The sequence below is a fragment of the Lissotriton vulgaris genome, chromosome 5 (genome assembly GCF_964263255.1).
Source record: "Lissotriton vulgaris chromosome 5, aLisVul1.2, whole genome shotgun sequence".
Taxonomy (NCBI): domain Eukaryota; kingdom Metazoa; phylum Chordata; class Amphibia; order Caudata; family Salamandridae; genus Lissotriton; species Lissotriton vulgaris.
The window spans coordinates 54,322,661-54,345,125 of record NC_141693.1 but is presented as its reverse complement, the minus strand read 5'-3'; the positions used below and the strand labels follow the sequence as shown (position 1 = coordinate 54,345,125).

At 46.4% G+C, this 22,465-nt stretch overlaps 1 protein-coding gene across 1 annotated transcript in view; it reads left to right on the top strand.

Moving 5' to 3' along the window:
- Positions 1 to 22,465, top strand: part of CCHCR1 (coiled-coil alpha-helical rod protein 1) — a 121,936-nt gene that overhangs the window by 72,409 nt on the left and 27,062 nt on the right. Inside the window, exons 13-14 of the mRNA XM_086920830.1 lie at positions 16,435 to 16,565; positions 16,678 to 16,920. Of these exons, the coding sequence (XP_086776956.1) occupies positions 16,435 to 16,565; positions 16,678 to 16,920 (374 nt within the window). The remainder of the gene's footprint in view (positions 1 to 16,434; positions 16,566 to 16,677; positions 16,921 to 22,465) is intronic.

The following is a 22,465-nucleotide window of genomic DNA, read 5'->3' as shown; positions in this document are numbered from 1 at the left end:
ACAGTGAAACCAAAAAGGGACCTGGCTCAGAGGTATCAGAGGCACGAGGGACCATATGGAATGCGAGCCCGACCTCTGGCGGAGTGGCAACCTCGCCACGCACGGGCACAACCGCGGGGTAGATCTCTCGTGGCACATGCGTCCCCAAAAAAAGCATGTCATCACTTCAAAATCCGGCGAGCACGGACTTTCATCCTTTCAAGGTCAACATTATGAATATCATCGCAATGGGCGCTGTTATTAAAGTGTCAAAAGACAGTTCCGTCTATTGCGCTATATAAATGGTGAATATCGCCAATCTATCGTTACTGCTTCCTGTCCCCTGCCTGAACATAACATATGCCACGGTAACTTTGTAGTTTCCAGAACATTGTTCTCAATCACTCACGATTTTAAATCACCCCGGAAAATTAAAAATATGAAATATATGCAGCAGTTGATTAAAACCACCGGTAGGGGAAGGCACTATATGAACATGCACGGACCATGCCGCCGCACGTAGGCACCCCGACTGCAAAGATAGGCCTAATTGTCATGTTGACCAGAGGCAAGGAAACTTGTGCCCATTTTTTCGTCAGTTCAAATAAAACTTGCCTAAAGCACAGCCTGCTCTTATATCGTTTCATGGTTCGCCATAGTGCCATCTCCATTAACAGCATCTTCAGTGAAGAGTAACTGGCAGTGCCCCTGAAGAGCCAACGAGCTGCCACTCTCGCATAACCTCAAGGAGGGTAAACTGGATTTCTTTACAAACAGGCGGCGCCACATTAATGGGCACCAGTTCTACCAACAAGGCCTCGCTCTTCTAGGGGAATTGTTGGAACTGGGGTCACCAGTCCCCTAGGGTAGCATGGCACGAGCGGGTAGGCATCTGAAAGCACATGTGTTAAGCGATCATGCAGCACACACTCACACTGAGACAGAAACCTGGGCACGCAATAAATGACTCCACTCCAGAGCTTGTATAAAAACAAGTGATTTGTATTAAGATAAATAATCAGATAGGTAGAGCAGGATCAGGGAAATCATAAATTCATTTAAAATACATGTGTCTCAAGACTTGCAATCAATATTGGATGAATAAATATCCGTTCTGCAATAAATATTAAATATTGGATCAATAAATTGTTAAATACATTTTTAGTGGGACACAGGCCCGACCTACGCCTTGCTTCTTGGTCAGTACCTGAAAGGAATACATCTCAAAGTCATAAGAACAACACTGCATTAAGCATCAATATCCATTTCCTCAGGTAAACAAAGGGACAGTTCCATAACAGAAACATCTCCCCGCTGTAGGAATAAACAATTCGTTAAGTGTAGTTCAAACATTTCCTTAAATATGAAACATTTCATTTGCCACAAAAGTATGTGGACGTAACTCTCCTCCTGTAATAGGAATTAAACATTTCATTAAGAATAATTATTCCATATAACAAGGTTGGGCATCCCTTTGGGAGAACTTCTCATTGGGCCCAGATAACCATTGCATTAGCCAGCATTAACTAGGAGAAAACATTGCAATCTAGGTAACCATCCCCTTGTGCAGGTTTAACTGTATCAGGGCTACACCAACATTCCATCAGGGAAGTAGAAATCCCTACATTGAGCAGGTGTAAGTAGATCTCTGTTATAGCAGGGGTACGAGACCCTTCCCTGGGCAGGAGTAAACATTGCCTCAAATGAGGACAACACCTTTCATTAGGCATAAAGTATTTCTTTAGGCATCACACACCATCCCATTACCTGATGCCTGAACAGGCAGGGCCTTCCCCCTATTACTCAGGAGCTTACAGGTAAAACATTTCCTGCAATAGAGATAATCAGTTTAGCAGAAGTAAAACACTTCACTGAGGGTAAAACATTTCATTAACCATTTCCTTAGGCAGGAATGAAACTCCTATGGCAGGAATAAAAACACGCCACTGCGGATAAAACATCTCATTAGGCAGTGTAACTATATCCTTATAGCATTAACGTTCCCCTACTCAGCAATCAACAGTTAACAACTCTTCAAGGCAGAGATAACCATTTTTAACAGGCAAGCCTGAGCTTAGAAGACTTGGTTTATGCATGTAAAGCCTTTTAGTAAATGTAAACATTTCTTTAAAGCAAGGAGCACCTCACTCCATAACTGTGGGCATGTGCTCCACCTTTCAACCAACATGAATAAATGTTTCATTAGTCAGCAGACACAGTTCATTATGCAGCTGTTGGCGTTTCCACCCCCAGGCCAGAATCAACATTCTAATTCCTACATTAAGCAGGCATAAACCTTTCAGCACCCAAGAGTAATCCTGTAAATAAGTAGAGGTTATAACACTGGGGCAGGGGTGTAATAAAACTTCTATAGTTCAGAATAATCCTGGTTCCAAGCAGGAATAACCACTTCAAAACTCTTCCCCAATCATAGGTAACATCCCCCTAATCAGGAGTAAACATTACAGGGAAGGAATCAGGCATAGGCATTTCATTAAGTAACTTATAAATAGAACATTACTCATTGCTAGAGAGCAACATCTCATTAAGCAAGCACAGGCCTTGCTTTAGACTAGTAAAACCTTTCTGTTAATTAAGGTGAACATTTCAATAAGCAATTCAGTAAAGCATCCTCAATGAGCATTTTGCTATGCCTTGGACTCCCCTATGCAGGGCTAAGCCATCGCAGGTGAACTCAGTATGTCTTTAGGCCTACGCCGGAACCAGGGCCCAAACAGTTAATGAATGGCAAGCCTGCCTCAGGCATAAACAGTAACTTAATGGCCTCCACGTCACTAGAGGCACATAGGGGCCAACAGGTGGGCACTTAAGGTCAAAAATACAGCGTTTCTCTGGGGCCTACAAGAGAGCGCTTGGAGGCACAATTACAGCGCTTCCATGGGGCATTCAAGAAAGCGCTTGGAGTGAAATTACAGCGCTTCCCTGGGCACTACCTCAGTTTCTCACATGACAGCGCTTGGCCACAGGCAATGCTGGGGACAGCGCTTCAGCAGGCAATCAGGTTTAGATAATAGCACCCTGCAGGTACAGCACTTCACAAGGCAGCAACCCCCTTCAGTACCTCAGCGCTCTTCACAGGGACAGCAAGGGAGCGTTGGGGGAGCAGGGAGTCAGCGCTTCAGAAGGCAGCAACTTCTAGAGCCACAGAAGTTCTTGGTGACACAGCACTTCAGGGGGATAGCGCCTTTCAGGATTCACAGCGCTACGATATAGCAGGCAATTCACAGCAGAGGTAGCGCTCGGCAGACAGTTCATTCCAGGTAGCGCTGCTGAAGGGCACCACAGAATATAGCGCTTCAGGCAGGAATCACGCCCAGGATTCTAGCGCTTCACAGACAGCAGGGTGCAGGGCTATAGCGCTTTGGCCGACACAAGGTGGGGGCAAGACCAGCAGGTCTAATAACATTCAGTTCAGGGCGCTGCAGTTCAGGCAAATATAGCGCTTCAGAAGGCAGCAACCCCCTCCATTACTTCAGCGCTCTTCACAGGGTCAGCAAGGGCAGCGCTAGATATACAGGACAGGTGACACCCCAGTAGCAGGTTAGCAAGGGAGACCCCAGGTGACATCAGGAAACGCAGGGTCAGTACCGCGCCAATACCTGTTTGCTTCTTCAAAAGTCCTGTGATGGTTTAACTTCTTCTTAGCGCTTTAGGTTTCTTGCGCCCTTGTAAATAGAGGCTTAGTTTCTTTTTGGCATGATGTTTCTTGCGCCCTTGTAAATAGAAGCTTAGTTTCTTGTTGGCGTGATGTTTCTTGCGCCCTTGTAAATAGAAGCTTAGTTTCTTGTTGGCGTGATGTTTCTTGCGCCCTTTGGTTTCTTGTTTCCTTGAAGGGGTTAAGTTGGTGGCTGGTGTTAGATCTCCTCAGCCAATCCCCTCAAGTGGTCCCTGGGGGTTCCCTGCCGCGGGGCTAGGTCAGAGGGGGGGGTACAGGATACCTCAACACTTGAAAGGCAGCTCCTAGGCCCTGTCTCTTCCAGTATCATAAGTCCCTGCCCTGACCCCCACTGCCTATCCTCCTGCGTAGGTTCTTCCCCAGGTCTTCCCCTCAGTCACTCTGACAGGAAAGTTTACCTTCCTTTCCTTATACAGTGCCAGTTGACAGTTGGCAGTGGCAGTTGGTGTCACCTCACCTGTTCCAGAAGGTTCCAGGGGGTTCTAGGAGGTTCCACCATTCTACCTGTGGGCAGGCTGGCAGGCTAAGTTGATACATTGTTTGGAGGGTTCCAGCCAGGCCCTAGCCACTAGAATGCGCCCACTAAACCCCGCTGCAGCAGCAGTGGTCAGTGGCAGCCATGTTAGGGGTATAAGACACCTGCATCTTAACATCAGTTTCACAGTACACAGGGCTTTCCTCACTACACAAGGCCTATACATTGTTGTTACCATGAGGGCATTCTGATTTAAAAGGGAAATAAAAGGCGAAAAATTTTGGGGAAAGGGCCAAGTCTCACAGGAATCAACTATGAATGTCCCTTCTACCAACAAACGTCAACTCCCCAAGGTAAACACCAGATATAAATACCCTTTTACCCAAGGACTTCTCTCGTTGGCAAAGAACAACTCCGCCAACAAGCTGGCATGCTCCCCGGTTAAAAGGGGAGTTCTACAGATGGGTAGGTAGCCACTGGAAATATGGTAAGAACTCCATCTGACACGATCTGCCCGTCGACTACATTTAACTGATAACACCACCGCTTCTACCAATGATGACTCACTCTGCCACCCTGCAGGCCACCAATTCTACAAACAACCTCCTATTACACCAAACTAGGAGCAACAAACTCCTCCTCTGCCCCTCTCAGTCTGTTTACCGGCAGAGTCAATCTAATAAACGCACGCAGCAGCCTTCGCGACGCTGGAGTCCGGCCTGGCTTTTTAATTATGGCCTGCATTAATGAACCAAGTGTCGATGCTGAGCTCAGGCGCATTAAGTTATGAAACAAAAGCTGCGCTTAACTCTTTGACCTTTGGCATTCCAAAACTCTCTTTTTTTTTTTACCCCGGAAGATTAACAGTAAAATGAACCCTAAATCAGTAGGAGCGACATCCCAGTCATCTATTTCTTTAATTTTGCTATAATCGTGGCACCCGCGCATTACTTTTAAAATATTATAAGTTAAGCGCGGGTGCCACGATTATACTAAAATCGAAAGAAATAGATGTTTTTTCTATTTCTTTCATTTTGGTATAATCGCGGCACCCCTGCTTACTTCTAACATTTTAAAAGTAATGCGCGGGTGGAGCGATTATAGCAAAATCAAAGAAATGGGTAGAAGGTCGAGGTAGAAAATGTTAACATAGCCAGCCGGGCCCAGAGGGACAGACACTCAGAGAGCCACGGGAAATGGTGGCCTGGACCCTGTGAATGCTGTGGCCTTATAAGGAGGATCGTTGCTGTGCTTCGGGCGCTGATCATGCGGCGGGGATTGCCGTGGCTGGTGCGGTGAACTCGGAGTGGATTTCAGACCTGCTGTGAGGTGCTGAACGTGAAGCAGCCCTGCTGCAGGATATCGCCAATGAGGAGAGTGAGTTTGAGACGACCCCACTGCCCGGGTGTGTGCAGCTGGCGCCGGCGCTTGGTGATCCGAGGCCGACGATGGGAGCGGGTAGGTGTCGGCTCACTGACGATACAACTTGACATCGTTACAAGCGGCACAGACAGGCGCGCATTGACTGGGGATCCTCACGTAAGGAAAGATGGAATTTTGGCGAGTGTTGTTATTTGAATGTGGTTTTTTGACTAGGCAGTCTCTTGTGTTCAATAACAACACTCGCCAAAATTCCATCTTTCCTTGAAGCGAGAAATAAAGTTTTGTTAATGGAAAACAATTTACCTAGATACGCTAGCTAAACACGTGAGCCCAGAGTGCCTGTACCATCTATAATACAAGAGACTGCCTTTTTCATAATAACAATCGCCAAATTCCCATTTCTCCTTGATGCGAGCAATAAAGTTTTGTTTGTAAAAAACAATCCATCTAGATACGCTCGCTAACACGTGAGCAGAAAGTGCCTGCCCTTTTAAAACGCCTGCCCAGCCGGATTCACTAGCTTCCGGGGGCAGAGTCAGCACTAGACGTGATCACTAGCACACGCGGGTAATGGCGGAGTCGTGCAGCATTTCCTACTGAATCTCGGTAAGGTGACCACACAGAATATTCATTAACCCGATATTTTTTAAACACAGCTCTGAGTCCTGAGGGCCCCCCGACGCAAGCAAGTACTCTCTGTTTACAAGGTACGCGAATGCGCTGCGTTTAACACAACTCGCCCATCTTACCTAATAGGTTCCTTTCTACGAGTTGCTTCCCCACGCGCTCTATAGGCTGCATTTCTATAAAATAACTGACCCGCTTTGCTTGCTAGACAAGAGGCCAGCGCGTACTAGTTGCAATTCACCCTTGCTGAAGGTGCTCGTAATGTGTGTGCATTTCCCTGTCCACAGCGCGATAAGCTCTAACCATTTCCCAAACCCTCCCCACTTTAGAGATGAATATTCCTGATTTTAGTAATGAATGAATAATAATGTTATTCTACCTTTTGTACTAGCCTAAATTAGGATTGTGTATAAAAGAGTGTGCCTTTTTCGATGTTCTCTTCCTATTTCTTTTCAGAAAACGGAGGAGTCAATACCCTGCAAAGTATACAGGTTATTAACGCAATACTACACAAAAGGTGTGAGTAATCCGAACATTGTTTGTCTTTTTACTGTTAGTCCTGACGAATGCTCTATAGACCCCTGTGGGCCGACAGAGCAGAAACATGTCGACGTTTGTGTAATAAGTGTTTTTCAACTACTATGATCTAGTTACTCGATCAATCTAGTAGTAACAGATCCTTTTAACAAACCTGGAAATCACACCATTAAATAAAATTACTCAGGGTGATTTTTTCAGTTTTTTTAAACATTTTTTCCTTATTTCTAAAACTCTTTTTTTGACACACCACTTTTTTCTGCTTCTCTGGACACTGCACTATATGCCAGAGGTGCCTCAGGTTGAGGCTGGCAACATCACTAACTTGGAGTAACCAATGATAACGGCCAACAACCCATATGCGGGGCGGACGAACCATATATACCGCAATATTCACATGTGCATAGGGTTTTTGAGGTTACTCTAAATTTATATGACCAATGGCATAGTGTTACAAGTGTCTGTTTCCTTTTTGATAAACCTCGTATCTGAGTTTTCATCCAGACAAGTCATAATATTAGTCAAACATTCAGAAATCAACTTGTGAACAAAATCTTCCGGAACCACCTTACTCCATTTAAGGGAGTATCCGTTTTGTCTACCCAAAATTATGTCAGGGATGAGCTGCCTCCTAATGTTACCACCCGAGAAGTCAAAACATGGGTTCAAAATCTCCAAAGTTAGCGGGTAATGATCACTAAAAGCAATGTTGAGGGGCTTGCAGGTTTTAATCTGCCGTCCATGTCTTACGGGAAACAAGATAAAATCAATTGTCGTAGAAGCACCCCTACTGATGAATGTAGGGGCAAAGGGGGACTCCATTTGGCAGATTTCATTTGCATAACCCAAATCGCAGGAAAAAGCAATTTCATTCAACTGCTCTCCACATATACTATGTTCAAAGTGGGTTAGACTGGTATTCTGATCCAACATAATACCACAAGTGCCTTGCTGACTCCTTTTACAGATAGAGCAATTGAAGTCCCCTCCCCAAATGACAATAGCTTCTTTACTGTTTCTTTCCATCTCATTTTTTACATCAGCCCCCAATTTTTTTAGTGTTACTTCAATTGCCTCCGTAGCAATATTATTATAAAAGTTGACAATTATCAGAGACAATAAGTTATTTATACGTGTCTTAACCAGGTGATAGTGACTGTTATTTGACAGCAAATAAACTCTATCACACTTAAACTGGTTTGATACGTAAGTGCACAAGCCCCCTTTTGCCCTCCCATATGTTGAAACTATTGCTGGTGTAAATAGTGTTTTAAATCCAGATAAATGGCAGGGCTCTGTTGTCCAGGTTTCTTGGAGGCATATAATATCATATACATTTATGGTGGATATCCATGCGCTATTTGACAGTTTAGTTTTCAAACCCGCTATATTCCAAAACATTGACAAGCTTAGTATCTCAAAGCAGGTGCCTGATAATTTTTTGGCCTGGACCTCCATCGTTAAGTTCTGGCCAGCCACATACCTATGTTTTTTTATGGCTGTTTTAGGGGGAGGTGATGGTCCCCAATTGGTGGGCCAAGAGATCTCCGCATGAGGGTTAAAGTTACTGCCAAAATCATCAGTTCTGTTTTTTCCCCATTCAGCTTGAGGCTACAGTCACCCATCCAAGATCTGATTTTTTCCAGGCAAGGGACGAGTGTCTGTGTCCCAAGTTGAGAGAATCTGAAATTGAGAACACTAGTTGCGTGTCATCGGCATATGACACGATGGAGAGGCCAAATTCCTGTGTTATATGTGCCAAGGGGCTGAGATAAATGTTAAAAAGTGTAGGACTCAGGGAGGATCCCTGAGGGACTCCCCAAGGTGCTGAAAGGGAGTCTGACTTCAATCGGGCCTCCGTACTTTGGAAGGTTCTGTCACTCGGGAATGACGCAACCCATTGGTTAGCTGTTCCTCTGATTCCGAAATTCTCCAGTCTTTGAATTAGCACTGTGTGGTCTACCGTATCAAACGCTGTGCTCAAATCCAAAAGTACCACGCCCGCGGTTCTCCCTTGGTCAAGGATGGATTTGAGTTTTTCAGTGACCACCAGCAGGGCTGACTCCATGCTATGTTTTGGTTTGAGCCCCATCTGAGTCTGGTGTATGATGTTGTGATTTTCAAGGAAAGTAGAGATCGTGCTATTCATGTGTTTTTCTGCCATCTTGCCTAAGATAGGCAGTAGCAATATTGGGCGGTAGTTGACTAGATCTGCCGGGTCCAATTGTGTTTTTTATAGCAGGGGTTTAATGATGGTGTGTTTCCACCCTATGGGTATCTTGCCATTTCCAAAGGAGAGATTAATTAAATTACATAGGTGATTGAGGACGGCTTTCCCACCTTGGGCGAGGATATAAGGTGGGGACGGGTCTAGCAGGGAGCCTGACTTGATTTTCTGTAATAAGGAGGATACATGATCTACCATCATCATCGGGATGGACAGGAGGACCGGTGCGTGGAACCATGAAGTCTTGCACCATCAGCAATACCGTGATTGCCTGACCGGGAGGTTGAGGCTGCCATTTTAAGTGTCTGGAATGGTCCCGTGGACTTAACATTTTTCTGCAAAATGATGGAAGGGGTCAGGGTAGAGGCACCTTGACCCCCATGGGTGAGTTAGAGGAGTGTCAGAAGGATCTATGTTGGGTATTACAAAATTGAGTTATATCAGGTTTTGTTTTCACTTCGGGAATCAGTGGATCCCCTGCGAGGTTCTGCACAGCCCCCCATGTAAATACGCAACAGATCTTGACGCATGTTTGAAAAAGAAAAAAAACATTTTCAGACCCACTCAGACACCCACACAGGTACTCTAACACTCATTTACAGACCCACATAGGCACTCAGTCACCCACCCACTCACAGATCTATGCAGGCATTGACACACCCATTCACTGACCCATGTAGGCACTCGCATACGCAAACACAGATACTCACAGACCCACACAGATACCCACTCACAGGCCGACACTGACACCCACTCACAGGCCCACACTGACACCCACTCACAGGCCCACACTGACACCCACTCACAGGCCCACACTGGCACCCACTCACAGGCCCACACTGGCACCCACTCACAGGCCCACACTGGCACCCACTCACAGGCCCACACTGGCACCCACTCACAGGCCCACACTGGCACCCACTCACAGGCCCACACTGACACCCACTCACAGGCCCACACTGACACCCACTCACAGGCCCACACTGACACCCACTCACAGGCCCACACTGACACCCACTCACAGGCCCACACTCACACCCACTCATAGGCCCACACAAACACACCAACTCACATGCCCTCTCACACACTCACAGGCCCTCTCACACACTCACAGACCCCCTAACAAACCCACACAGGCACACACCCACTCACAGGCACTCACACACCCACTCACAGGCACTCACACACCCACTCATAGATCCACTCAGACTCACACATGCACTCACACACCCACAGGCACTCTCACAACCACAGGCACTCTCACAACCACAGGCACTCTCACAACCACAGGCACTCACACACCCACTCACGGACCCCCACAGGAACTCACACATTCACTCAAAGACCCACACAGATACTTACACATCCATTGAGGCACTGACACACCCCCTCACAGACCCATGCAGGCACTTACAGACCCACGAAGGCACTCACTCACACACCCACTCACATACCCACATAGGCACTCACAAACCCATTCACTGACCCACACAGGCACTCACAGACCCATACTGAGGAGTTGGCCTAACGGCTAGGGCGCTCGACCTCGGAGCTGGGGATCTTGGTTCGAGTCTCGGTAACGACGTTAAACATCCTGTGATTCTGGGCAAATCACTCAATCTCCCCGTGCCTAACAAAAATGAATGTGTGTCCTCATGTAACGTAATTGGTGCTATGTAAAGCGCTCTGATACCAATTCGGGTCAAGTTCGCGCTATATAAAACTCTGCAAAAAAAAAATATACAGCCACTCTCTCATCCATACAGTCACTCTCACAGCCATACAGTCACTCTCACAGCCATACAGTCACTCATAGACCCATACAACCACTCACACACCCTCACACTGACCTATACAGCCACTCACACCCACTCGTCAAAGAATACTGGTTTAAGTTAGGAAATAAAATGTTAAAAACCTTAGCAGTTCACTGAAACAATCAAAGGTTACAGGGATGGTATAGTTAGGCTCAGATTATACACGCACAAAACCATAGAAATTCAGCAGTTACAGTTACCTGAGCTAACTATAACTTATGGCCCTGCAATGCACTGCTTATGATCTCGCATATTGCATCACTTATGATGACCTGGTCAATGGGATTACTGATGACATCACTAATGACATCATCCAGTGATTGTGAGTGTTTTCTAAAAGTTTGAGTGTTACACATGTATACCAAGATAATACAAAAGTAAAATTAGTATACTTTGTGTACTGCAAATAAGTGATACTGTTTCTAACATATTATGTGAGTGGCTGTGTTACTGTGTATCCATGTATGAGTGGCTGTATGGGTGGATATGTGGGTGTTTGAGTAGATGTATGGGTGAGTGAGTGGCTGTATGGGTGGATGAGTGGGTATGTGATTGGCTGTATGGGTGAGTGAGTGCTGTGTGAATGGCTGTATGGGTAAGTATGTGAGTAGCTGTATTGGAGAGCAAGCCACTCACACAGCCACTCACTCTGTGGCTGTGTGAGTGGCTGTATTGGTGAGTGAGTGAGTGGCAATATGGTTAAGTGTGTGGGTGGCTGTATTGGAGATTGAGTGTCTGTGTGAGTGGCTATAGGGGTGAATGAGTGGAAACGCAAGTGCTTCTATGGATGTGTGAATGGGTATGTAAGTGGTTGTGTGGGTGTGTGAGTGGCTGTAGGGGTGAGCAAGGGGCTCGGTTGAGAGGCTGTAGGGATGAGTGAGTGGCTGCGTGAGTAGGCGTAGGTGTATGTGTGAGTGGATGTATGGGTGTGTTAGCTGGTGTGTGAGTGGGTGTATGAGTGGAAGTGCGAGTGGTTCTGTGGATGTCATCAGTGATGTTGTTTGAGATGTCATCAGTGATGGAACTGACCATATCATGAGTAATGAATTATGTGAGGTCATAAGCAGTGCATTGTGGGGACGTAATTTATAGTTAGCTTAGATAACTTTAAATTCGGAATTGTTGTGGTTTTGTGCGTGTATAATCTGAGCCTAACAATAACGTCCCTGTAACCCTTGTTTTTTTAGTGAATTTCTAAGGTTTTAAAAAAAATTGTATTTCCTTAGTAATATCCCTGTAACCTTTTGGTTTTTATAGTGAATATATCCCTGGTGGTGCATACAGACCACAAGTGTGCCTCCGCTCAGGCCAACCACAATGCTCGTCCTCCACACAAGGAGAGTAAGAAAATAGACCTATAAAGAAGTGACAGAGCAGCAACCCATTGGCGGTTATCAATTTTGGTGGTACTCCTGCCATGCTTTGACAGGGCACAGGGGGAAGAGACGAAAGAGCTCCTTAAGCGCTTCCCAAAGCAGTACAGGAAGAGGGGTGGTAGATGGGTCACCCGCTGCACGTTGGATGTTGCACACACAGCCTGTAGGGTCATCAGAAGAATCTTATTGCACCCGGCCAAAGCCCGTGCAGGGCAGGGGCATGCAGGTGACCATGGGAGGTTGAGCGCAAGGCATAGTGGCAGGCTAGGTCCTGCTCCCAGCCACCTGCCACACACAGCCAAAGGAAGCTTGCTGCATGGTCTGAGCCCATGCTGCGCCCCACTGAAAATCACCAGCTATCATTCGCGGCTCGCACCATAACATAAATTTTCATCTTGCTTTGCGAATGACATCACACATGACCTCAATGTTGACTTCATAAGTGACACCATTTCTTACGTCATTTATGAGATCACCAGTAACAGAAACCTGTTTGTGTTTTAACTATTAATTTGTTTTTCTAAACTTTTTGCAAACAATAACATTTTTTGAATTCACTTTCCTTTTAAACTTGTAAAAAAAGTCATTAATCTTTTTAATCCAGGTATTATTGCATGGGAGAATGTTTGTTAATCTCTGCTGAACAAATTACTTTCCACTGCTTGCAGTAGGTGGCCATCTTCTTCCTCTTCAGCTTGTCGGAGAACTTTCGGTGTGGGTTTCTTTATCTCCTCATGCCTCTGCAGCTCCACTTGGAAGTGCTCATTCGGGTGCACGGCTCTCATATGCTTAATCACACCACTAGTGGCCAACGAGTACATCCCCGAATGCCCTCGTTCTAGGACTTGGTCACATACACTGCGTGTGACCTTGAAAGAATTTACTCTTTTATACTGTAGGGTGCATAAAACATTTTCATACCACAAATTATCTTTCGGGCGCAGATGCAATAGAATTCCTTGGTATGTATGGGAGCCACCTCTACAACATCATTCTGTTGGTTCTGTGCACAAGGCTCTTCTTCTGTTCTCTTTAGTGCTTCCTGGCTTTGCTAGGATGCCATAATGCAGACACTTGTATGTACCTTGTCTTACTCTCGAGGAATAATGACAAAATTATGTCTTCCAAAGGTTGAGCTTCTCCTTTCTAAAGCTGTGTGCTTTCGTTTGGATTGCATGGATAGCTTAACCAATCATGAAGTGTTTTTAATTTTTTTTATATATAGCGTTTTCAAATTCTCTCGGTGGAAACCATGCTATGATGCTGCTGCTGTCAATACTGATTGGGAAGGCAGAACATCTTTTTTGATTATTGCAAACCCAGTGCCAGAGCTTTGAATCCTGTAACTTTTTACAGTTATGTCTAGTAAGAAAACAAATTGATTTTTATCATTTTAGAAAAGTGAGTTTTAAGTTGCACTTAGTATATACTTAACTCTATTGATACATCTCAAAATTGCTTTCTTTTAAGCCTATTTGTAGCTGTTGTACTGTGAACCAGACCACACCTTCAGAGCCATGCTCTTGGAGCCGCAAAAGAATCCTTGTTGACCATTAAAAAGATTGCATTGGTTACTGTGAATGTATAGTTCCACTTTCAAGAAGTTCTTATCCTTTTTGCACTGTTCATTATGCTCCTTGTCATAGGACAGCTCTGCAGCAAAGAAGGCGACCTTTTTCTGTGCTTTCCTTTCTTCAATAGTTTTTTTTTCTGTTTGGCAATGACTTCCGGGCAGGATCATCAATCAATCAGGATTTGTAGAGCGTCCCCAGGTGCTAGGATCCTGCTGCAATCAGCCATAGAGCCATATCTTGAGTCCCGTTCTGAATTCTGTGAGAGAGGCTGCTGTCCAGAAGAAGGGGGGAAGGTCATTCCAGGACTTGGCGGAGAGGTTGGAGAAGGAGCGTCCTCTGCTGTGGCTTTGGATGCCAGGAGTATGAGCCAAGGAAGCGGAGAGTAGGTGTCTAGAGGGTCTGTGGAAGTTCAGGCGGTGTTTGATGTATGCTGGTCCTTGGTCGTGGAGGGCCTTGTAGGCGTGTATCAGCATCTTGAGTTAGCATCTTTTCTGGATGGGGAGACAGTTGAGGTTCCTGAGGTGGGGAGTGATGTGGGTCCATTTGAGGGGGAGCAGTGGGGGGGGGGGGGTCGAGGATGAGTCTGGCTGCTGCTTTCTGTATCGTCTGAAGTCTCTTCAGTAGTTGGGTGGTGATTCTTGCATAGAGCGCTTTGCATTGGTCACGTCGGCTGGTGACTTGGGCTTTGATGGCGGTTTTCCTGGTATTGACAGGGAACCATCTGAAGACTTTTTGGACCATGCAAAAGTGATTGCGTTGATCTGGTGTTTGATGGCGAGTTTGCTGTCCAGGATGATGCCGAGGTTGTGGGTGTGGTCTGTCTTTGTGGGTCCGAGTTCGGCAGACCACCAGGTCTCGTTCCCTGGGAAGGCGTTGGTTCCAAAGATCAGCACTTCAGTCGTGTCCGTGTTGAGCTTCAGGCAGTTGGTCTTAATCCATTCTGCAATGTTCTTTATGTAGTTGTGGAAATTGGTCCTGGTAGTTGACGGGGTCTGCTGAGAGTGAGAGGATGAGCTGTGTCGTATGTGTTGGAAATTATGTTGAGGTCATGGTTTCTGATGGTGTTGGCTAGGGACGTCATGTAGGTGTTAAACAGGGTGGGGCTGAGGAATGAACCTTGCGGGACGCCACAGATCATTCTCTTGAGTTCTGACTTGAAAAGTGGTAGGCAGAGTCTCTGAGGAAGCATGCAGTCGATTTGATGGCGTCTCCCTGTATCCCGGTGTGGCAGATTCTCTTGATGAGGGTGTGGTGGGATACTGTGTTGAGCACTACTGAGAGGCTGAAGAGGATTAGGTCTGCTGTGTCTCCTCGGCCAAGGAGGGTTCTGATGTCGTCGGTGGCAGCTAGCATGGTGGTCTCAGTGCTGTGGTTGGGGTGAAAGCCAGTCTGGGAGGTGCCCAGCAGTTTGTTGGAAGTCCAGAAGAACAAGCTCAGGGGAGCAACAGAGATCAGTGGGATCGCCACACTCAGTATTCCAGGTCTCAACCGGAGTTCATCAAGTGAAAGTTCTTCACAGACCCTGAAAGGGACAAATGCTGTTGTGGATAACGTTACATGCTTGGTTGCCTTGGCATTCAAGAGGTAGCCCAAGTAGGATGTGTTACAAAGCTCCCTAAGGTTGGACACCCCAAACCCTCCTGAAAGAAGCAGCAGTGTCTCAGACAACCTCAGCAACGGTTGCTCTGTTTCTGGCCTTTCTTTCTTCACTGATTTCATTGTTTGTTTTCTACAATCCCTTATGAAGATTCCGTGCATGCAACACAGTGCAGGGATGTTTAAAAACATCCATTTTACAATAGCAGCTTATGCTGCGGGCCTTTTCCACTTGCCACACAAGCTGCCATTATAAAGTGGATGTTTCTGATCGCCCATAGTGCTGTTGCATCTTAATACTGAGGTGGAACCGTTGACTTAAGGTCGGGCGGTTACAGACCGCTACGGTCCGCCAGACATCATATTGAGCCCCTGAATCTCCTATGGCTCTATCTCAGCTCCTATGTTATTCTCTCTGTACATGGACCCGCTTGGTGAACTACTGTGTGAATCAATGCTGATGATTATCTGAATCAGATGCCCTACAGCTCATGATAAATGTAGAAGTTTGGTCGAACCATGGTCATGACTGGCTAATACCGAAAGCACCCTTTCTCCTCCAGCAATCTTGAACTTCCTCGTTCAATCCTGTCTGACTGCCCTGAAAACACTTGACATTGTTCCCAAAGGCATTGATAGCACCACGTCTATGCTTTGTATTGGACGAGAAATTTCCTTTACGACTACATTTAAAAATCTGGCTGTCTTTGTGATAGAAGGTTTTGGTTTTTAAGGGCATCAAAAGCCCATTCTGGTTATTCTCTTCCAATCCTACCTACTTTTTTGATGTACCTCACCACGACTGTTACCCTGTTCAGGGCAAAAGCAGACAACTCAACGTGAATAATATACATGCAACACCCACAGGGTTACTTTTCAGATTATTGAGATAAGACCACTAAATGGCAGAAGTATGTACATCATATAGAATATACTTCTATAACAGATTTGTGCGAAACACTATTATCATTGGAAGGTAACATTTGTAATCTTATAATCCATGTGAGATGTTATCTACTACCACATGACAAACTGCCTCTGAAGCACATGCTCATCTGTGGCCTCTTGAGTAAACCTATTGCTGCCCCTTCTTGGTACGTGTGTAATGCCTCTGCTTTGCTTCTTTTTCTCTTCTTGGCGCTGCAGTTGTCAGCCTTCTTACTCAGAGCTCCAGGACGAGGTGACCCTGCTCCATGTGGAGAGAGACAGACTGTCTGCTGAACTCAAGCTCACTGCTCAAATGATTACAAAGAAGGTGGGCGAGGCTCGAGATAAAGGTAAGTACTGCATCTCTGGCAGTCTCTGGATTTGGGGTCCTCAGGCTCTCCTACCTCTCTGTGATTAGGTGGGGATTCTTCTCTTATGCTTCCTTGTTTTGATTCTTGGCAGCCGACCAGGAGCTGCAGGACCAGCAAGTGAAGATGAGCCTGCTCCAGGAAGCCTTGGAGGAGAGGGTCGCATCAGAGCAGGAGTTAACACAGAGGCTTCTATTGATCCAAGAGCAGAAGGAGGAGGCAGTGCAGGATCTTCAGCAGAGACTCAGTGAGGTTGAGGCAGAGCTGCAGGAGACCCGTGGGAGCCTAGAAGAGCAGAGACAGCATCTAGCAGGGCTGAAGGACGAGTATCAACAAGGTAAGCTTGCAGGAGCTTCAGCACACTTCTACTTTGTTTCCATTATTTCTAGATTCTTTTCCCACTGGAAAAGGGCCCATGTAATGGAACCATCAGGAGGCCTGCGGGGGCGCAGTACTAGTATCCATGCAGTCATAATACCCAAGGTGGAAGCTCCAGAATCCAAACAATCCCAGTACTCAAGCAGTCATGATGCCAGGGTGGAGAAGCTCCAGTATCCAAAGAGGCGCAGTACTCAAGCAGTCACAATGTCCAGGGTGGAGAAGCTCCAGTATCCTAAGAGTCGCAGTCACAATGTCCAGGGTGGAGAAGCTCCAGTATCCAAAGAGGCGCAGTACTCAAGCAGTCACAATGTCCAGGGTGGAGAAGCTCCAGTATCCAAAGAGGCGCAGTACCGTAGCAATCACAATGCCCAGGGTGGAGAAGCTCCAGTATCCAAAGAGGCAGAGTACTCAAGCAGTCACAATGCCCAGGGTGGAGAAGCTCCAGTATCCAAAGAGGCAGAGTACTCAAGCAGTCACAATGCCCAGGGTGGAGAAGCTCCAGTACTTAGGAGGCGCAGTACTCAAGCAGTCACAATGCCCAGGGTGGAGAAGCTCCAGTATCCAAAGAGTCACAGTACTCGAGCAGTCACAATGCCCAGGGTGGAGAAGCTCCAGTACTTAGGAGGCGCAGTACTCAAGCAGTCACAATGCCCAGGGTGGAGAAGCTCCAGTATCCAAAGAGTCACAGTACTCAAGCAGTCACAATGCCCAGGGTGGAGAAGCTCCAGTACTTAGGAGGCGCAGTACTCAAGCAGTCACAATGCCCAGGGTGGAGAAGCTCCAGTATCCAAAGAGTCACAGTACTCAAGCAGTCACAATGCCCAGGGTGGAGAAGCTCCAGTATCCAAAGAGTCACAGTACTCAAGCAGTCACAATGTCCAGGGTGGAGAAGCTCCAGTATCCAAAGAGGCGCAGTACTCAAGCAGTCACAATGTCCAGGGTGTAGAAGCCCAAGTATCCAAAGAGGCGCAGTACTCAAGCAGTCACAATGTCCAGGGTGGAGAAGCTCCAGTATCCTAAGAGGCACAGTCCTCAAGCAGTCACAATGTCCAGGGTGGAGAAGCTCCAGTATTCAAAGAGGCGCAGTACTCAAGCAGTCACAATGCCCAGGGTGGAGAAGCTCCAGTATCCAAAGAGTCACAGTACTCGAGCAGTCACAATGTTCAGGGTGGAGAAGCTCCAGTTTCCTAAGAGGCGCAGTACTCAAGCAGTCACAATGCCCAGGGTGGAGAAGCTCCAGTATCCAAAGAGGCGCAGTACTCAAGCAGTCACAATGTCCAGGGTGTAGAAGCCCAAGTATCCAAAGAGGCGCAGTACCGAAGCAGTCACAATTCCCAGGGTGGAGAAGCTCCAGTATCCAGAGGTGCAGTAATCAAGCAGTCATAATGTCCAGGGTGGAGAAGCTCCAGTATCCACAGAGTCACAGTCCTCAATCAGTCACAATGCCCAGGGTGCAGAAGCTCCAGTATCCAAACAGGCGCAGTACTTAAACAGTCACAATGCCCAGGGTGTAGAAGCTCCAGTATCCAAACAGGCGCAGTACTTAAACAGTCATGATGTCCAAGGTGGAGAAACTACAGTATCCAAAGAGGTGCAGTGCTCAAGCAGTCATGATGCCTAATGTGGATCGGCCTCTGTGATTAGGGATAGTATCTGGGGTGCACTTGCACCAGATACAAACTGTGATGGTACACACTGGTTGGAACTGCCCCAGTTTGCTAGCAGTCATGGCTTCTGGCGTAGAACAGCCCTAGTATACAGTCACAGTACCTGGAGTGAAACTGCACCACTATCGGTACTTCAGCAATGTTACCCTGTCAGAAGTGGTAAAGAATGAAATTCTCACATTCGAAAAGCCCTCCTCAATCTTTCAGCTTTAGAACTTGAGGCTGTGAATTATCTGGCCAATGACCACAAGAGCACCATTAAACAAGCAGATAAAGGAGGGGCGACCATGATCATGTCCACTTTGGACTACGATAATGAATGTAATCATCAACTGGCAAACCACCATTATTTCACCCCAATCGCCAGTGACCCAACTGGCCGTTTGACCACATTAATCACTGCAGCGGTCTCCACAGCTGAAACAGAGGGTTGGATCAGTCAGATTGAGGCAGATTTGTTTTAAAATCAAGATGCAACCCAAAACGCCTTGTTTGTATATCCTACCCAGTATTCTGTCTGACCAACTTGCATACAACCTGAACTCTCGGGAATACCCCACACTCCGTATTAAACTGGCAAAGAAATGGGCCAGAAACAATAACAGAAGTACTGCTGGAACAGAATCAGAGACAAACAACAGACGCATTGACATGTGTTACCACATGCACACTCGATTCTAATCGAATCCGTAGGATCATTAAAAAAACACTGGGGCATTCTACAAATTGGGGAATTGGCATTACCCCCACCTTGGTTTGCTTTTAAACGCTCATGGAACTTGAAGGACATACTCGTACAAACCAGACCACCACCTACTACCCGCTGTGACAGGACACTACCCATGTGGATCCTGCAAGGTATGTGCTTTCACTGAGATTCCCAAAGAAATTAAATTTTCCAACACGTTCAAATTGGTGCCGAAAAAACACACCAACTGCAACACAAGCAACTGTATATACACCCTCACCTGCTCTGTAATTTACGATACATAGGTATGACTACCAGGATGGTTAAAACACACATCATGGTACACCGCTGCAGCATTCGTTGTCAAAACTGAATACTAAGATGTGCACACACTACACACTTCAAACAGAAGGTACACATACCAGACAACTTACGATGGACAATAATTGAAGCACATCCCCAGATGAGCAAAAATGCCCTCTACAGGAGAGCAAAATTTGATTTTTCGACTGTTCACTGACAAACAGGGTCTCAATGAGGACACCCCTTGGAGCGAACTGAACAGATAGACCTCATTTCTCCTTTGTGGATAAAATAGGCCTCCATGTAGCTTCTCTGAACTAGGAGATCCTTCCACATATATTGACACAGATGTCTATGGTTCTGCATATATCTATATGTAATATCCCTATTACATAATATCTGCATTGCCCTTTTACCTTCTCAACCTTAAGACACTGTTGTATGAGGTTCCCTAACCCCAGGAAACTGTGTGTCGTACTTTGGCCACATTGCAACCATCGTGAGATGGCCCTTGACCGTATACTTCCATCTGGCATTTATATACAACATCTCGGTCTCTTTGATATCCAGGGTGCCTGATATCTTACTTGCGTTATTTCACTGTACCATCCTATGCGGCTTGATTTGTCATTGTCCTTTTGGCAGCACATGACTTACACTCTACCTGTCCATCGTGGCCTGATATACATTGTTATTATGAACCTTATGTGGCCAACTCACTACCTGTCCACAGTTACCATCAGGGTGGTCTGGTTTGCATTAAAAACAGCAGCCACACGATCACTAATACCTTTATGGCGTACACGTTGTTTCTGCCTGTTTAGTCTTGTTTTTATTAAACTCTAGCAAATGCCATTACATCCCCCTCCCAATACCCGGTCAAATTTGGCGTCCACTCTGTGTTCACACATTCGTGAACCTATTGTGGCCACGCGCGGTTTCAGCCTTGAATAAAATCTTGTCATTTCAATTGCACACTCAGCCCTGATGCCCGCTGCTATTTGCACACTTGTCAGTAACTTAGTCTCAAGCGGTTAAGTACCGTTCCAATATGGTGAACATTTTTGGCATCTTTGACTGGAGACCCAGACACGTCACTTTTATGCAAACCCCCCCCCCCCTGGTTTTGTTGGCAGTACTTCTTCTGATTTGACAGATTATTTTATCTGAAACTACTTCTTTTTTACACACTAGGATGTTAAAAATTCGTAACTTTCCCTCTACCAGCAATCATTGCAGCTGGTGAGCCACCCCGAATGGGTGAAATACAACAGTTTTCCTACATACCATGGTGGTTGACAAGCCACCCCGCCTCCCTTAGCCCTTAGATGTGCCACCTGCCTGCCCCTTATTTCTTCCTTTTCACTACCCCTATCACTTTTGATCTTTCACTAACAGCTTGACTACAATTCTAATGCATGCTGTCTTTTCAGCGGATTTTTACTATTATGTTTTCCAGGTCGGTATTACTACAAGGTACCTCACTGTCCGGTTGCTTTAGTGTTGCGTTTACCCTGGATACTAATAAGGAAACCAACCACTGTGTAGATAGTTGTTTTATTCTTGGCCCTGAAGAATTGTCATTTGATCTTTTTGACAACTTAGGCAAGAAACATGTTGACTGTTATGCTGTAGCCACCGCTGAACATTACATAAGTGGTGTGCCATTCTACATTTTAACTAGGACTAGGACGAGTGGATTTGCGGATTAAAATTAATTCTGAATACCAATGAATCCTATTTTATAATTCCCCCACACATTTCCCCACACACTTTACACTTATCTACACCTCAAGGCGCTATACCCGCACTGCACCTTACGGCTTTGGGAATAAAAGATCTCCCACAAATAGCACCTCATAGGGTTCCCATTAGGCATTGCAGTGCCGGCCTGACAAGGAGCATGCCCTAAGATGAAAGGGGGTTTGATTGATTCAGATGCTCCGTCCATCACCACCCCCTTTTGTACCGCTTTTGGCCGCCATAGGTGTGGCAGGGTATGCTCAGACGTGAGTCCCTTGCTCACTTTGCCACTGGATTCAAGCAAGCCGGGCTGAAGACGGCTGGAATGGCAGAAACCGGTCCTCGGAAGCTTGTTTCCGGTCCAGGGAAGACATGGCTTGGCAGTTCGGGCTGGACTGTTCCCATGAGACACATGGTCAGACTGATTTGCATATGGCCATGTCTGAACTGGGGTGGCAGAGTGGATTAAAGAACGGTGATGGATTAAACCCAGATCTTTTGACTGGGTGAGAGTGTTTGATTGATTCAGATGCTCCGTCCATCACCACCCCCTTTTGTACCACTTTTGGCCGCCATAAGTGTGTCAGGGTATGCTCAGACGTGAGTCCCTTGCTCACTTTGCCACTGGATTCAAGCAAGCCGGTCTGAAGACGGCTGGAATGGCAGAAACCGGTCCTCGGAAGCTTGTTTTCGGTCCAGGGAAGACATGGCTTGGCAGTTCGGACTGGACTGTTCCCATGATGCACAGGGTCAGACTGATTTGCATATGGCCATGTCTGAACTGGGGTGGCAGAGTGGGTTAAAGAACGGTGATGGATTAAACCCAGATCTTTTGACTGGGTGTGAGTGTTTGATTGATTCAGATGCTCCGTCCATCACCACCCCCTTTTGTACCGCTTTTGGCCGCCATAAGTGTGGCAGGGTATGCTTAGACGTGAGTCCCTTGCTCACTTTGCCACTGGATTCAAGCAAGCCGGGCTGAAGACGGCTGGAATGCCAGAAACCGGTCCTCGGAGGCTTGTTTCCGGTCCAGGGAAGACATGGCTTGGCAGTTCGGGCTGGACTGTTCCCATGAGGCACAGGGTCAGACTGATTTGCAT